Source organism: Rhagoletis pomonella, unplaced genomic scaffold (genome assembly GCF_013731165.1).
Source record: "Rhagoletis pomonella isolate Grant_MI unplaced genomic scaffold, Rhpom_1.0 Rhpom_scaffold_00011, whole genome shotgun sequence".
Taxonomy (NCBI): Eukaryota; Metazoa; Arthropoda; class Insecta; order Diptera; family Tephritidae; genus Rhagoletis; species Rhagoletis pomonella.
The window spans coordinates 19,290,506-19,309,597 of record NW_023458565.1 but is presented as its reverse complement, the minus strand read 5'-3'; the positions used below and the strand labels follow the sequence as shown (position 1 = coordinate 19,309,597).

Here is a 19,092-nt window from a genome sequence, read left to right as displayed (position 1 = left end):
GGGTAGTGGAAAATTTTCTTCATCTCAGAGTTGTTTTTTTTTTGCGGTGTGCTGGAGGGAGAAGAAGAAATGGTGGAAAACTCTTTTGATAGCAGCAAAGGGAAATGCTGAAATTCAAATAAATACTTGCATGTAGACATATTTGTATGTGTGCATATACATATACATCGTTAAAATAGAGCAACAACACACAGCACATAAGAAAAATGTTGATAAACGTGTTAAATGTTTAGCGTCCAGCACAGCGTTTGCTGACTTACGAATTTGGAAGTTTTTTTTTTTTTAGAAATGCGCTGAGAAACTCATATTTAATATTGAATTGCCGTTGTCATGTGCCCTCCATTCCGGGCATATTATGCCTGTGCATCCCAAACGCTGCAGTGGCACAATGGCAGAAATTGTTGGTCTGATGCATGCCTAAGGGGGAAGTGGCATCAGGAGACCAACCAAAGTCTGATCGGTTCATTAGCCTTAGGACCTTTGTACTAAAAACCATGAAAAGGCTCGTAGCCAGGCATATCGGACAGATAGAGGTTTTCTTAGTGAAAACTCTTTGCACAAACATCAAAATGTCTATCTTCCAGGAAGATTTACCGTGCACCTTCTTTAGACTCTCATAACTGAACTCACCGAATTCATATCCCCACAGGCCAAGCTCAGCGTACTTCCACGATTAGCCTGCATGGACATCACTGGTGTGATGAGAACAAGAGCGATTCCAGCTTTCGATATGCTTTAAGACTCGCTTCTCCTACAGACAGTAATAAAGGAAGATACTCATCGGCCTGCCATTGATGAAGAAGGAACCGCAACTTCACGGGACCAAAAGTACCAAAAGTAATTAATGGGTTAAAAGTTTTCCTTCACCTTGCTAGGCGTCAAGTAAGAATTGTAACAGGCTTTCTTATTACTCGCTACTGCTGCGGGTCCATTCTCGTAATTTAATTATAATCAAAAGATCATCAAACGATGACGTTAAAGTTATCGATAGCAAAAAAAAAAAGTCGATAGAAAAAAAAAATGTCGATAACAAAAAGTGTATTAAATACTAATCGAAAGAAAGAAAATAAAATTGTTACAATGATAAAAATATCGATGAAGATAAATATAACGACGATAGTAAAAATATCGATATAAAAAATATCGATAACAAAAAGTATCGATATAAAAAAATATTTATAACAAAAATAGACATCTGCATCAAAAAAATATCGATAGCGAAAAATTTCGATACCGATATTTTTTCCAAAAATATTTTAACGAACCTTGACATAAAAACTCTTAAATGCTTACTTCTCTTCACTTCGTGTTTTCTTCAATCAATGATTCTGCATATACTTACATGTGTATGTACATATGTAAATATGTAGATACTCTTACTGAAGTATTTAATCATTCAGCTTTTATTTTGCATCGCACTAACGCCATTACTCACACACTCACACGCGCACGTAATCTGAATGTAAATTTTTCCATACACCTTTTTTGCTGTGAATAAAGGTAAAATTTGACCTAAAAAATTATCACAATGTTGTTTTGCACAACAGAAAAAAATAAAAATAAATAAATAAATATACAACTACGAAAAACAGAGCGAAAAAAGCTCAATAGATAAGCATGGCCGTTGGTAAATTCTCTGTATTTTAACCATTTTTCTTTTTTATTTTTATCAAGTTAACTGAAATATTTATGTACGTTGAAAACGCAACAGGCGCACATTGATGATACTACTACATATATGTATGTAGAAGGTAGGAATTATATGTACACATTTGTATATGTAAGTATGTACAAATTTAAAACCGTAACAAGTGCGATAATAACAACAAAAAGTACAGTTATAACTAAACGCTTGTTTAAAAAAGTATCTATTATCTGACAATAAAGCATTAGAAGTGCGTAAATAGGCGAGAGCAGACAGAAAATTGCGATAAAAGATTTTGTTTTAGATAATTTTGATACATGCGAAGACAATTGGTTTTTGTTTTTGATTTGATATTACTTCACATATTTTACGATATTTTAAAACACATTTTTTTTTGTGTATTTTCTACGAAAAACGATTGCTTATCTTAAACAGCGCATATCTTTTTACGTGCATACATATTTATGTATGCGGCAGATATTATAGACTCGCCTTACTTTTAATATTTTTTTTATAAAAGCCTGGCTAGTTATACTAATAAACACCATATAAATCCACTTTTCAAACTTTGTATAAAAATTATCGAAATTCGACAAATTTTCACCAAATTTTCACACTTTTTATTCAGAGTTTTGAGAAACAAAAAAAAAATTCAAAAATCAACGGTGTTTTCTAGCCACTTAAAATTTACAGTTTATTATACTAAAATTGAATGGGCTACAAAACTGCATACCAACAATTTTTCTAAAAATTCTGAATACAAAATTTTGAAAATTTGGTGAAAAATAGTCGAATTTTTATGATTTTTGTTCAAAGTTTCAAAAGCGGATTTATATGATGTTTGTCGTTGTTAACTACCTGGGCTTTTATAATAAAATATTAAACATAAAATAAACCAAAGAGATATAGCCAAAACTCATCAAAGTACGACGAGTCTATTATTACTGCTGCCAGTGTATATATTCGCTTAACCGTTTATTGTTTAGCTTAAACAAAATAAAATATGCGATTTTTTTCTTGCGCTAAAAAGTAAACATGAAATTAAGCAAAAATTAGCAGACAAAGAATTTCCAGATTTTAGTCCAATATGTGTATATACATATCAACTACATGCATTCAAAATGTTGCAAAAATATTAAAAAAAAAATGTACATAAATTTTTCGGGGAATTATTTGCTGATAAGAGACGTTGAGCAAAGATGAAGTCATCGTGTGCTTAATAAGCTGCATGGACTTCAAATAATATACTATGCCCAAAATCACGACTGAATTGTTCACAGCCGCTAGCGTCTCTCTCCCCCTTCCGATATCGCTCTACTCACCGCTTAAATAGCGATCTAAATTTTGTGAAACGAGTAACAAGCCATGATAAAAAAGGGAAGGCGGCAAGTGCTGGAAAGAATTTTTCTACAATAACATTAACCCTTGATATACTCAACTGTTTCGGCGGGGTTACTTATTAATCATTTACTTTTTATTACCTGCAAGCAGAGCCTGAAGATTTTGGTAGATCCAAATTATCTCTCGTGCACTCTTTTTCATAGCGTAACTCTTTTGGAAAATAATTGCACGATTTATCAAACCGTTGTAATTTTCTTGGTGAATGGCGTTGCTCAATTTCGGTTTGGTTTTTCTGTTCCAATACTGACTTTTCTGAAACTTTATTTACTGGCTCATCCCTTTGCTTCTTTCGTTGCTCATTTAGTTGATCGAGCGATATTCGGTATTCTACTTAGTTTGCTTCTTTGCATTACTTGACTCTTTAAGTTCTCTCCTACTTTGTTTGATGGCGCCATATTGTCTCTCAATTCTTGATCACCATGTTTTTGCTCCGACCGTTGATGTTTGAATGGTATTTTTTGGCTTATCGTGCGCAACTTACTTCTATTAATCTGCTGTGAAAGTATTCTTTCTAAGATTATATTTTCAAACGTTTGTTCATGCCTTGATGACCCTCAAAGTGCTAAATCACTTTGTTCTTTTTATTGCAATACAATTTCTGTTATTGCCTGGCTCTATTTGCCGTCATACTATCTAAAATAATATTTACAAACAGTTTGTCCAGTTTAGTCGAACGTCTGCTTCCTAACTCCGATTGTTCCAGTGTTGCGCTATTCCTTCGTAATTTTCCTTAGAAGCTTGTAGCCTTCCCAGCTCTGTTTTTTTTTCTCGGCCGCAATGTGCTTCTAGAGGACGTCTCTCTTCCAAGTCCTGCAACTTTTCCACTTTGGTCATATTGTTGTTTACGCTGTTCGGCTATGCGCGATAATATTATTTCCGATAGTTGTATAGATCGTTGTTCTTGAAGCTCACTTTATTCTCCAGTTTGTGATAGCCGTTCTTTTAGTTCACCACTTTTTAATCGTCGACTATTACTAAATCTACTTTGCCGCTTAGTACTTTCTAAAATAATCTTATCTGGTAGCGTATTTTTTAAAACGCTGTCAATCTTATTTTTTTTATATTGCTAATACTGTTTTGTTTATCTTGGGCCGCTTAGAAAATTTTCTTGCGCCTTAGTTTTCGATATTCGGTCTAGTCTTTTCGGAGATGTTTCCATTTTGGAGTTCTTGTGATCCGTGTCCGCTTAACTCTTTTCTTGTATTGATTAGCTTTTTTATTCCTTGGCAATACTTCTTATGACGCTCTGGCTTCTAAACGAAAATCCCATTTAACCCTATAATCTTGTGCGTGCTGCTTAGATGAGCCTCGATTGGCTAATCTTGTTTCATAACTGTGTCTTGTCGTCTTGTTTTCTGAACTTTGATTGTTTTGAGACTCTCTCCGTGGTTTTTCGTTTAGCGCTAGGTAGGAAGGGCTGAGCGTAGAACAACTTTCAAGACTTTTGTTATTTACAACGCCATTTTTGGGTAAATAACTTTATCGCCTTTCGTTGAGACTCTTCCATTTGTTCCATATATGGCAAAGTTTTCAGCTGTGTTTCAGACTTTGGGGGGTTAGGGGTGCTTGTTGCTCTGATCTGCTGATCTTATTCTCTTGGCTGATTTCATTTTCATTTTGCTTGGACACATTTTCCCTTATTTTCCGAGGTAGCCGAGGCTGCCTTTACAAAGACGTGAAGCACCTTGAGTGTAAACTTCATCTGTTCCAGTAAGGGAAGTACTCTCCCAAGGCTCAAGTGATTCGCTCTCCTTCTGGTGCTCGTCTCTTGCTCCGCCAGCTCGTTCATTATAATCTCTTAAGTTCATATATTTTTCAGACATAACAGATCTGGAATACCTACCACCCGCTAAGAAACCAGAGCTATGTTGGGAATGAGCAATGAAAATGTCTACAAACTCACGGCTGTCTTTCGCAGGTTCTGCCGAAACTGTAAGGACACGAGCGCCAAGAAGGTTGTTGAACACTTTTTCTGCGAGCGATCGGCTTTTGTAAGCTTGGGGATAAATACCCACGTGCAGAATTTTTACTTAGTTTTTTTTGTGAAATTTTTTGGTTTGAAAAAATGTATATATATATTTATATTTAAAAAAAAATTTTAAAATATTTTTTTACAATTTTAATCTTATTTGATCTGATTTTTTATAAGTACTTTTGTATTCGAAAAAACTTGAAATATTTTTGAATGGATTTTTTTTTAATATCGTAACTTAACTGAAATTTGCTTTTATATACTACATTTTCTTCTCGATAAAACTTGAAGAATTGTGAAATTAAAAAAAAAAAAACAATGGAAAAAGTAAAAAAAGTCGAAACTAAAAAGATATACATTTTGATATAAAATTTGAAAGCAAAAAAGTGTTTTTTAACATTTTCCCGGCAAAAGAACAGTAAAAGAAAAAATGCTTAACGTTAATAACTAAATTTTATTTTTTTAGAAATTTTTAAATTTCAGCGATATTTATTAATATCATTTCCTAATTGAAGAAATATTTATGCCCGTAATTTTGTTCAACTTTGAACAACAATAAGTTTAAGGTTGCTTTCTATTAAAAATTTAATTTTGATTTCATCTCACTTGGAAAAATTTGCTTGCTGATTAAGAAACATTAAAAATGTTTGGTGGTGGTAAGTTTCTAGCAAAAAATGGCATTCTTAAAATTATACACTTATGCCGAATTTCCACTAGGCACTAAAATGACAAAAAATTGGTGCCACTTAAAAAAAGCTAATTAATGACTATTCTTGTAACGTAATGACACGATTGTTTTTTAATGCCCATCTTATTTATTAAAATTTTTGGCTAGTGGAAATCCAAAATTAGAAACTCGAGATAAGTAAGATTCGAGAATACAAAATTTTTTAAATAAAAAAAATTAAAAAACATTAAAAAAAATTTCATATTCACTTTTCTTTGTACACATACACATACAACCTTAAATCACAACAAACAACAACAAAATATTATGTTTTGCTGCAAATTAAAGCCAATAAAATTTCGATATTTCTAAGAAAATTTTTTTCTTATGAAACAACAACAAAAAATTCAACTGAATTGAGAAATAAAAATAGCACACACAACAACAACAATATACATAGACCAAGTAATGTCACTTTGCAAAAAAAAATAAAAATTATTCAGAAAACGGAAATTATAGTCATGCCCAAAATTAGCTTAAAAATCGCGCAAATTTTATTAACGTTTATTTACACAAAATAAAGCCAATTAAATATTTAATATTTTGAAATACAACAAAAGCAGCAAATTATTATTTCTTTTGAATTTTTTAAACACAAAGCTATTTATAAAATGTATTTTGTTATTAAATATTTAGGTTTGCAATTCACAAAAATATGAATGTTTTACCTAAATTTCACTTAATAAATCCAAGGATGGCGAACAAATGCAATTGTTGTTGTTGTTGTTGTTTTTCAGCAGCAGCTGCGTTTGGTGACAGTGGTTACGGTTTTTCCCCAAATTTATTGTTGTTGTTGTTGCAGTAATTTAAATTGTCTAAGTTTGCCGTTTAATTTTGTTTGTGCAAAAATCTATTGTTGTTGCTTTTTGTGTTAATTACAAAAGGTTAGGCTGACGCTTGGCATTTTCTCACGCACACAAACACATTGACGAAGACACAAACATATTTTATTTGCAGAACTGCACTATGTGTACTATCTCTTTATCAGTTGCTCAAAATTAGTTTTTTTTTTCTAAATTTTTTTCAAAATTTTTCCCAGTTTTTTTTTTTAGCTCTGTCAATTTTCTATAGCTTTTTGGCTCTATGAAGTCCCCTTTTCTTAAATGTATTTTATTTACTTTTTCCAATACTATTTAATTTATTTTTGGTAAAATTTTTCAACTTACTTTTTGGAATTACGTTTCGTTGTTTGTTTCGAAAACATGGGAATTTTGTCAACAATCAGTTGCATCGCTCGAAAAACACACACATTAACACTGACTTTTTGTTGCGGCCGCTTGCACTCTAACCGCACACAAAAGCGTTTGCTATACTATGCACTGGCTGGGTTTTAGTGTTGTTTCTGCTTAAGAATTTTATTTTTATTTTTTGTTATTGTTTTTTTTTTTTTAGTTTTAGCATAAGCTGTTTTTTGCAGAAATTTTTAATACAATTTTATTTTTTTAAATTTTTTTTCAAAATTTTCTTTAAATTTTTTTTTTCGAAATTATATGTTCCAAAGTTTTCGTTTTCAAAGTTTTTTAGAAAACAGTTTTTCAAAAATTTTTATTTTCGATTTTATTTTTATTTTGCCAAAAAATGTCTGCTGCTCTTGCTTTACAGTGTATCTCTATCGACAATGCTGCTGTTGGTTATTAGGAATATTTGTTGTTGCAATTAATTTAATTACTTAGGTTTGTTTTTTCTTTAATTTTCAATAATACTGTTGTTGTTAAGTGGAGAAAATTCGTTTAAATTATTATTTTTTTCTGATGAGGAACTTTTTGCTTCAGCAATTTATGTAGGTGCGTTTATATATATATTTTTTTAGTTTTGCACTATTTTGCAAAATAAATGTTTTAGTTATGCTTGTTGTTGTTGTTGTTGCTGCTGTTTACATTTTATAGCTTATCGGCTGCTGCTGTTGCTTTTGCTCTGCTCACTCGCTCAATTCGGCTTGCACGTGTTCTTTTGTTGCTTGCAACTTATCGCTCACAATTTGCGCGTGTATGCGTACGCATGTATATGTGTGTGTGTTGGTTAGGCTGTGTGTGGCCGCTTGGCGTTACTTGTTGTTGTTGTTTATGCGTGCGTGCGTGCTTGCTGGCTTGTTACCGCTAGTTGAGGTATGCTTGTGCAGCTAGCAGAAATGCATTTAACGCAGCATCACACGCTTTTCGGTTTTAGCGCTTAGTAGCGTTTGAGTTTTTTGACACTTTTAATTGTTTTTGCGCAAACTTTTTTTTTTTAAATAACTATTTGTTTAGTTGGTTTTAATTGTTTGAGTCACAGTTTTTTTGAATTTTCAACTTGCTGCTTTGGCGCAGAATTTCGGTGCCTTAAAATTTTTTCCCACAAATGTTTTGAAATTTTTTTTTTTTAATTTATTGTTTAGCGCTGTTGGTTTATTTCCCCGGCAATTTTTAGTTTTGCGTAAATTTTAAATTTTTACTCAAATTATTATTTTTTGCTGTTCTTTTAGCTTTAAAATGGTTTTAATTTTGTACAGCTGTTGCTGTTCAGTTTTCAAAATCCCTCTTAACACACTTTCACTTGCACAGTAATTGTCACGCGATAGATGGTCCATGTATGTATATTTCTTATCAGTTGCGCTTTATTTATAATTTTTTTATTTTTTCACTCACTTTTTTGCTTTTGTGAATTTTCCTAAATTTCTGTTTTGCAAAAATATTTTTGGTTAAGGTTGCAAACCTTTTCTTTTAAATACTCCCCAAAATTCTCTTTTCTATTTTATGTGTGCAAGATTTTGTGCGTCACTTTTCTTTTTTGTTTTTATTGTTGTATGTTTTTGTTTTAGTTTTGCCTTTTCTTTTGCAACATCAGCACTCTTTTTATTGCATTGCTCCAAATTTTGCAACTGGCTTTTTGCTGTTATTTGTATCTAAGATTTGTTGCCTTTCGCCAAACAAAAATTTCACCGCTGACACTTGATAGACAAACAACAGTCCGCCAGTGTGTTATTTTTGCTTTTTGTTGTTGTTGTTTTTTTATGCGCAATCCACTTCACACACGAACCGGTTGGCTTTAAAATTTTTAATAATTTTTTCTCGGCTGCAGCAAATGTTTTTACTTGCAGTTAATAACTTTCACATTTTATTTTTTTAATGGTCTGTTGTATTTCACTGCACAGCGTTTTTTCTTAATTTTCTTAAGTTTCAGTATTTTTTCTTACATCAAGTTTTCTCTTATCACTCGCTGCACTTAGTGCTTATTAGCTACTGTTATCTGCTTAGTATCTCTCAAAAATTTTCATTCATAACTGTCACACATCTTCAATTAATTCAGTAATTAATTATTTAATTTGTTTTTATTTTTTTGCATTTTTTTATTATCAATGCCTTAATTTGCTTTTTATCAGTCGAACGCCGTTAATCCAATACGCCAGCGTTGACAGTGAATTTTAGCTGTTCTCTTTTTGTAATTAATTTTTTTTTTAATAAAATCTTTTAATTTGCTTCACTTAATTCTTTCTCTTCGTACGCGTCATCCACTAATTATCGGATTGTTGAATGCTGCAAATTTTTTCTTTTGCTCGTTGAAGAATCTTGAATATGTTTTTCTTGTTATATTTTTGTTATTGCCGCGTCGCGCGTACGTTCAGGAAAACATGACGACATTTGACAGCAGCCAGAAAGGAACTAAACTTCAATTTGCGGCCGAACTGCCAGCGACAGCACAAAACTCGAAACTGAAAACTGCTTAAGCTAAATGGTTCACTTGGACGTAGTATTGAATGCATGCATGCCATGCCGCCTGCCTGTCCGCCTTGCCGCTCTGCCTGCCGCGCTCGTTCAATCTCTCGTTCGTTCATTCGTTTTGGCTGCTCGTTGCCTGCCGCAGCGGCTGCTAACTGCCTCCACCATTGTATGTTCATACATACATATTTGTGTGGATACAGGTCTCTAGACTCGAACGTTTGTGTCTCAGTTGTGTGGTGTGGTGGGGTGCTGCGTTCGTTTTCTCGCCTCATCTTGAATGTACTCTGCCCCAGCGCCAATGCTAGGTATGAATGTACGAGTATGCGCGCATACGTACATTGATTTTAACGCTGCGGCGCTCTGCTCCCTCATCTCACCTCGGCGCGCGCGGTGAGCGCTCAAACCGATAGAGAGTTGTTCAAGAAAAAAAAAGATATAACAAAAAAAAAATATGCGCGAGAGCACGTCGCTTGTTTTGTTGCTGTGCATTGGATTTGTACGTTACTCGTACGACGACTTTGCTTGGTCGCTGTGTATCTCATAGATATATCGAACGCGCACACATGTATTTGTATGTATAATCGCGCGCACACATATATGTATATAGTTATTTTACCTTTCCATTACACACACACACAACCACGAGCGCGCCATTGCGCTCTCCCTCGCAAGCAGTTTAGAGAAATTTCGTTCGTGCGGCTTTATAAAAATGTGCGCGCGCGCGCGTGTGTGTGTACGTTTGTGTTAACGAGCGCAAAGCAACCGAGCGACCGCAAAGCAAAACCAGCTTGCGCGTGTATTCGCCTGAGTATTGTACATACATATGCAACGTTCGTGCGTTTGTGTATATTTCTCATATCAACGTTGTTCGTTGGCCCTGTGACGGTGACTTTTACGAGCGCTGTAGCGTTGGCAATGGTGGAGGTGGCAGCGCGCGCGCGGTTGTACGCATAACATTTAGCTACAATTCAAAGTACTTACTATATATGTACGTACGTACATACGACGCGCTGCCGCGCATATCAACTCTGCGGCGGCACAGTGAACCTGTGTTTGACACCGGCCACCCTCCGTTTGCTGCTCGAAACGCGGTCGCGCGCGTTGGTTTTACGCGCACTCGATGCCCTGCCCTCTCTCCCTCCCCACCCAACACTGCTCGTTTCATTACGCGACCGCGCTGTTTTGCTGTTTATCATTTTTTTTCGCCTGCTTATACGCTTCGCGCTATGTGGTTGTGCTGTGATTTTTCTATTTTTCATACATATTTTGGTTTGCTGTTGTCAGCGCGCGCGAGCTCATTCTCTCACACCCTTTGCCTCACCGTCGCCGCTATCTGTACCATCACTACCTCCTTTAGCAGCAGTCGGCTAGCTGCGCGCTCAGTTCGCTGTAGATATTTTTTTGGTGTCACAGTAGCATTTTGTTGCTGTACTGCTGCTGCTGCGCTGCTGCTCATATCTTGGTTGATGTTGCCTATGCTGCTCCTTCCTGCTTGCCTCAGCTTCTGCCGCTTATGTTGATTTATTTTGGAAACGTTTTGCGTTGGCTAAATTTTTTTTGTGTTTTGTTTTTGCTTTACTTTTTTTCTCTGCTACCTTTTATGCTCTGCTTCTTTGCCTTGTTGCCTTGTTGGCCATCGGCGCGCTGCTTCGCTAGTTAGAGCGACGCGCGCTGAGCCAGCGCGCTCAGTCATCAAACCTCCAGCGCTGCCACCCACTGCTCCCCTTTCGTCTAATCATATTCACAGAAAATTTCTTATCGCCTTTTGGTTGCATGCGTTTTTTTTTTGTTGCTTATCCGCCTCGGTGTTACAAACGTGTGCGCTCCCACACACATACACATACACACACTTTCGCATACGTAAATGTAGCTATGCATGTAAATTTACTCAGCGCCCTTTTCAGTTGTCACCGCTCCTGTCGGCAGCGCTGGCCTTCCTGTCGCTCCTATTTTCGTTTCTCTCTCACCCCAGCCGCTTCTCTTATTTCCCTTTGCCTGTATTAATTTTTTCTCCCTTCACCGCACTCATGCGCCGCCACCTATTGCTTCCATTTCTGTTTAATGTAATAATTACACATGCATATGTCAATTTGTTTGGGTTTTATTTTTGACACATTAAATGGCTCTCACACACGTTTCCGTCGTACTCCGTAGCAATTCTTCCAGTTGGGCTTCTTTGCCTCTACCTACACTCTCTTTTTAGTTTTATTTGTAATTTTATTTTTCTTCTTTTGTGTCTTTTTTCTCTGCTGAAATTCTTTGGCTGTAATGCTTACTATTTTTGGCATTTATGTATGCGCGCCCCGCGCCCCGCACCCTTGCCCATCATTCCGTCATCAATTCGCTGGTTATAGTTCTCGTCAGCATTTTTGTGGCACATTGTTGCCACTTTTGTTTTGTGTTTTTTTTTTGAGTATTTTTGTTAGCCTGTGTTGTAAGATGTTGTTGGCTTTGTTGGTTTATACGTTTGGTTTAATGGCGCTCATACTTTGTTACAATAAATACACAAGGAGGTATGCGCTCATGAATGTACATATGTATGTTATGTGTATTTGCCAGGGTGTTTTCATGTGTGTGTGTGTGTGGGCGTCTGTATGTGTACATTTGAATAAAATTAAATGTTGATTTACGCTTTTTAAGTGGCAAACTGACAGGGTGGCATGTTAAGTAGCATTTGGCGTTGATAGGGGCGGATTTTTAGCATAATATTGATTGTTGTTGTTGCTTTTTCTCCCTTACAAAGTGAATGTGTTTATTGTTTTTTGTTTGCTACACGCAATATTTTAATACAGTCCCATGTTAGTGGTGTGTAAAAACTAAGTGCGAAAACCAAGTTAATGATTAATAAGTGAACTTTTGGGGGCAATTTTGTGGCACTGCAATGGTGCAGTGATTAATATTATGGGATTTGTGATAGTTTTGCGCTTGGTTTGAGCATATCTATTTGCTGTCAAAAATGATCGCTGAAGTTGTTCGAATTTGTAGTTAAAAAAGCCGCTTAGACCGAAAATAGGCGAAAAAGTTTGTTCTGGGTTCCTCAGGTTAAAATAGCAGGGAAATTCTGGCAACTGTCTTTCAACCCATCAAAGTTTTTCGAAAGAAAATCTTGAAAGCTCTTATCTATTTTTAGAAAGATTAATTGAGAAATCTCCCGAAAGAGAGGTCTTAGAGTTCTTCTGTTCCTTTTTGAGCAATAAGTTTTCTAATAATTAAATAAAAAAATATATAGTATATGTATGCATATTTTTCCTTTCAAACGAATAAAAACTAAAAATTAAAAGAAAATGTATTTATGTTTTTTTTTGTTGTTTAATGACCCAATTACAAATCCTATTAAACAATTTTATTGAGCTTGTTGTTTTTCCACAATAATTTTAAATAAATGTTAATTAAAAAAAAAATAAATGAAATATTAGTAAATAAGTTTCTAAAAATTTAAATTAATAAAAAAATATGTTTCTTGTTAATAAAATAAAATCTAAAAATTAGAAAAAACAAATAATGATAGAAAAACTAAAAAAACCAAGTTTCTAAAAACTAAAGAAAAAACATTTATGTTTTTAAAAGTTTTAAACCAATAAAATCTAAAAATTCAATTAAAATAAGAAAAATAAATAGATATAAGAAAATAAAATAAATATCTAAAAATTATATGAAATGGAAAATTTTTTTTCCATTTAAAACAATGAAGTCTAAAAGTTAAGTGAAAATTGTATTAAAAAAAGAAAAAAACTTTTAATAGGTTAAAATACGTACATAAGTTCTCAAAATTGAAATGAATATAAAAATATATACATTCATATATATTTTCCAAAAAAAAGAATAAATCTTAAAGTTAAAAGAAATTCAAATTTAAAAAGTAAATAAAATTAAAATAAGAAAAAAAATTGAAAATTATATAAAATTTAAAAAATAAGTTTTTTTCAACAAAATATTAAATTAAAAAAGGCAGACAAAAATATAAGTCGCTAAAAACTAAATGGATTTAAATAAAATATTTTTCGATTTAAAACAGTTACATCTAAAAATTCAATTAACAATAAATATAAGAAATAAAATAAGTATATAAAAATGAAGTGAATGTGATAAAATATATTTTCTTCTAAAACAGTAAAATATAAAATAAAATGAATTTAAAAAAAATATTAAAAATAAAAACAAAATAAGTTCCTAAAAATCAAATGTATTAAATAAAATATTTTTTTCTTCTAAAACAAAAAACAAAACATTAAATAAGAAAAAAAGTTTAAAAAATTTAATTAACAAAATGCCTTTTTTCTTTTTAAAACAAGCAAGTCTAAAATAAATAACAATTAAAAAAAAATAATTAAGATTCCGCTGCCCGAGGGCTCGAACCTTCAGGTTTTTTTTTTAGTAAATACGTATTATATGAGCAAATCTCACTATTTGTTTTTTAGTGTCATTCCTGCATTTATTGCAATCAGTGGGGTTCAAGAAACTGGTACAATAAAGAGATAAAATATTTGAAAATTATTGGCTTAAAATGTTTTTTTTAAGCGAAAAAGTACCGAAATTACTAATTTTTTCATTGTCCCTCAAAAAACTCATAATAGATTTTGTTTAATAACTTGAAAAAATCGTCAAATAGAATGTTCATATTAGAGGCGGCGGAAGTTGGCTTCAAATACAACATATCTGTAAAGTTTCAAGAATTTACCACGAAAGTAAAAAAATAGCAGCATGCAGAATATCTATCGTAGCTATTTTGTTATTAGTTTTCTTTTTTTTTAATTTTTAATTTTAATTATTTGATATCTTCAAAGTATTAAACTCAAACGGTGAAAATATTCTTCCTGCCAAAACGAACTAATCTAGTTTAATAAAACTAGTGCGTCACCGAATCAAAAAAAAAATACATTGAGTAAAAGATGACTATGATTTGGGAAACTAAAATTTCATTTCTACAATTTTTATTGGCATACTCGAAAGTTAAGGCGGCGCGAGTAAATGAGTTAGATGACTTCGTAGGGTGCTACGCAGCGTATACGTTACATACGCAACTACGGCCCTACAAGAAGAGTTGATAGTCATTTGATTGATCATGTGATACTCACTCGTGATGGAGATCTCAATCAAGTTCTTCTATCAACTTTTTAAAAGCAATATGAAAAACGTGATGTAAACATTTGTGTACATGTGATTTTTTATCTTCTTTCAACTTATGGCCTTATTTAATGGTCTCTTTTTAACCAACGCAAAACTGGCAAATGTGTTAGTAAAATAAATGAGAATGTGTTAGTTTCCATCACTCAATTCTTGTAGGGGGGTGTATGAGTACGAGGGTTTATTTTTTACTTTTTTTAAGATATCTTTTCTAAACTTTCATTTCGAATTTTGACCTTCTAACTTTATTAGTTGAGGATAAAAAAATTAATTAAAAGGCCATTTTCAAAACCGAACAAGTACGAACTTGTGAACCAAACAACTTTTATATTTTTAATTCCACAGAATTTTCTCATTCATTTAGTATCGATTTTTTTATTCTGAATTTCACTGAATTTAAAAAAAAAATTTTTTTTTTAGTTAAGTTCTTTTGAAAAGATCATGACGTCCGAGCGAAAAACTAAAAACACAGTATTACTATATTTGGTCCATAGTTTTGTGAGTACATTGATTGTTTCGCCTGCCTTGGAATACAAAGTTCCAATATCATGGAGAAAACTATACAATATTTTCACTTCCAAAAAAACGATTGATGTGCAATTTTAATCATTTTGTTTTTGAATGAAAAATTAATCAAATCTTGATGTTCGAAATAAAAAGTGTGCGTACTTCAGATTGCTTAGCAAATGGAAACATGGACATTGAACGACAGCCAACAGACACACTAGCGAATGAAAAGCAAGGATTAAAATTCCTCCAAAAGGTAAAGCGTTGTTTAGCTTTCGGCTGAAACATTTTTCCATTCACAGACTCACAGCTCATTCTCTGTTCTTTTGGAATTCTTATGGTATTAACTATAGTTGCGTTGCTGCGTTTATCACACCTACTGGATATTGAGGACACATTTGTACCTAAGTAATGACCAAATGCAAGTTACGTTCGTTAATTGAGATTTTCTTGTGAATAATGGCTGTGGATAATTCCTTACAAATGACTTCTTACTTGTGTGCAGGTGTAAGCGAAAGCACTTAATGTTTGAATATTTCTTAAAAAATCTGTGTTTTTTAGTATTTTGGTTTCTTTATTACTGCACTTGGAATCGTTTGCCTGCTGTCATTCAGCTATGCAGCAGTCTTCTCAATGGTATACATTATTGAATGGCTGCATTTACTCTTCAAGAGTATTTTCGAGTTTTTCAATTTGGATGAAGTACCTACTCTTAAGACTGTGAAAACCTAAATATAGGAATTATTATGTAATCTGAATTATTTTTGCAATCCTCGTGAGGTTGAATATTTGTGAAAGTGTTACTTTCGAAGATAACAAATTTTCAAGATTTTTGCAAAATATTAGATAATGTGAAATGTGATTGGTCTTTATTCATCGATTCCCTACAAAAGGATGTAGCAAACACAAGAAAAGTAGCAGGTTCTAAGAAGGAAACCTCGAAATTTATTTACATAACTCCTAAGTATTAAATTTTGTATCTTCCAGTAACCCTTCCCTGAGATACCCTCTGCTAGCCCTCCACCACTCTCTATACGTACCGTCATCTGATGTTGACACTGAGGTCAAGATTTCGTATGCATGGGTGAATGGATGGGTGGAAGGCCATCGCCCAGGCGGCGCCATCTTCGAGAGTTCAGCAGCGGATTTTTGCTGCCGTTTAGTAATTTAAAGGATGAAGTATATTTTAAAAATTTGTTTTGTATTTTTCTTACCAAATACCTACATCGAAAGCTACTAAATTTAAAGTTTCGTATCTACTACATCCTATGGACTAAAAGGGCTTTGTAAATAATTTGGCCGGCTAACGGTGACCAAGGTTAGGTTAGATTAAGTCATCTGGGTTGCCCTCACCCAGCATAGGAAGAGGCAGGGTGTTGAGGGTGTTGCGCATTTTCTCCCATAAATATAACGCATAAACAAAAAAATTGAAAATTTTGATGAATCTTTTTTTGAAATTTGTCAAATTTTTCTGAAATGTACACAAAGTTTTAAACTTTGACTTATATGGTTTATGCTATATCTTTATAAAAAATTACTAAAGAATTGTATGTAATTGAAGAAACAGAGATTGAGATATAGAAAGGGGTGGAGAGAGATCTGTATATACATACATATGTATGTAGATAAGCATAAAGACAAAACTGAAAAGTAAGACATGTCATGATATGTTTTATTGTTCACCACAACTCAACTCATCTTGTCTCACCTTACCTCACATCTCTTAACTCAACTCATCTCAGTTAACCTCAACCTACTTCAGCTCAACCGAACTGAACTGAACTGAACTCAACTCACCTTAACGATCTTAATACAGTTCAACTCAACTCACCTCATATCAACTCACCTTAAACTACCTCAAATCAAATAACCTTAACTAACTTCTTCTCAACTCAACTCATTTTTACTGATCTTAACACACTTAGGCTCACCTCACCTCAATTTACCTAAACTTATCTCCCTTCAGCTCATCTCAAATAATTTCAACTAACCTCACTTCAACTTAAATCAACTCACTTCAACTTAAAACAATTCACTTTAACTTTTATCGTCAACTCACCTCAATTCAGCTCACCTTAACTTCTCTCACTTCAACTCACCTCAGCTTAATTCACCTTAGCTCTTACAGAATGGCATTTAATCAATTTTGGCAAAGTCAAACAAATCAATAATAATATTTTTTGTAATAAATGCGTCATTTACGTCAAAAAATTTAAATCATATACCTACCTAAATATGTATAACACTTTATTAATTACCCGCTTAATTATCGCTCAATTACTTAAAAGCGCATCGAATTACCTTAACACTGCCAACAAAACAAAACCAAACCAAACCAAACACAATAAAAAGAAATCAAGATACACAATCTACCACTCGTATAACACCACAAACAATGCAAAGCCAAACAGAGTATAGAGTAGAGCCACTCAACACAACATTAAACATTATTTATCGCCTCTTTTGTATGCGCGTTGATACGCGACAGACAGACAGACAGGCCAACAAACCCAACAAACCCAACAAACCGAGCAGATTTGTGTGTGCCTACTTGTAGTTAGGCATGTTAGCCAGCAGCGCAGGCAGACGACAAACAGGCTGAAAGGTTGGAAGAAAAAGCAAGGTAAGCAGCAGCAGCACAACGCAAGCGTCATTCAGTCACACAAAAACGCATTCAGGCATACAACGAGCGTATTTCAAACCAAAGACGAACAAACAACAAAAACGCCCGAAAAATAGCAGCCGGGTACATTTGAAAATCGAGCAAGTACAGGCTAAAAAAAATATACAAAGTGTATAAGCATAAATATGCCTGTGTGTGTGTGTGTGTGTGTGAGTATGCGCCCTTTTCATTTTGCAAAAACCGAAAAAATTCCAAATACATACGAAGAAATCGTTAAAAAAATAAGCACCTCAAAAGCCATCCACTAATCATACAGCCAAGCACCTAACCAAACGGCCAATCGACCAACCAGCCTACAAAATATACACGAAACAAACCTAGCCGCTGCTCTCACTCTCTTGTATATGACCACTTCTGACCCGCATCCCAAAAAAAACAGATTCATACATATACACACATACACACATATGTAAGTATGTGTACGGTCTGTCCGCAATTGAATATCTTTTTTCCGCTTTAGTTTAATTCTCCTTTAATAATAACATTAAACAATTTAATCTGTAAGCATATCAGTTGCTAACACCAACATTAACAGCATACATACATACTTGAGCAGCACAGCAGCAACAACAACCACAACATGTGTCACAAACACATTGAAAGTCAGAAGGTAGATCTTTGTGTGTGTGTTTGTTTGCGCCCTGCGTTGGCATTTTGTTGTTGGTCCAGTGTTAGCCATCATAGTTATTGTTGTTGGTGTTGTTGTTGTTGTTGTTGTTTGCCACTGTGCTCTATGTCACACAGAGTATCATCAGTCGAATGAATCGGATACAAAACCAAAAGTGCACAAAAATCCACTCCCAATTTATCACTCAATTAGCACGCAAAAATGTAGTAAATTTACTACCATTTGACATGAAGAGTCACACAGTCAGTCGACAGTCGGTTACATACATACTTATGCAGTTGGTGTTATAAAAGCCGACAGCCAGCAAAAATGAAATGCTGCTGTATGGAAAGATAAGAAAAAAAACAAATAAAAATAATGCAAATTAGAGAGTGGGAGAGTGGCAATGATTGAGAGACAAAATATTGTACGAGTAGTATGCAGATGAGTAGCATTTAATAGGTATTTTGCATTTTTCTTCGTTTCCAAACATATATATTGAGAAAATCGTCAACGGCGCTCTCTAACTGACTCTTAACTCAACTAATCGGGCGCATGATGCGAGACATCTGGATTACAAAAATTCGCTCACCTCTTGCCGTCAGCATTATAGAGACTCACGCGCATAATCGATTCAAACGGCTACCACCCGGCCCCAAAAAAAAAATTTCATACAATTTGTGAGCAGCTTTAGCTGCTTTGACTTATAACCTCTACCATGTAGAGGT

General features: G+C 33.9%; 1 protein-coding gene across 2 annotated transcripts in view; it reads right to left on the bottom strand.

Annotated features, from left to right (window-relative positions):
- The window catches only part of LOC118746771 (zinc finger MIZ domain-containing protein 2), a 469,551-nt gene extending 462,383 nt beyond the window's left edge, over positions 1–7,168 (bottom strand). For both annotated transcript variants that reach the window (XR_004993888.1, XM_036480683.1), the window contains exon 1: positions 6,912–7,168. Coding sequence is in view for 1 of the 2 variants with exons in the window: in XM_036480683.1 (XP_036336576.1) it covers positions 6,912–6,976 (65 nt within the window). In the remaining variant the exon portion in view is untranslated. The remainder of the gene's footprint in view (positions 1–6,911) is intronic.
- Positions 7,169–19,092: the final 11,924 nt, after the last annotated feature.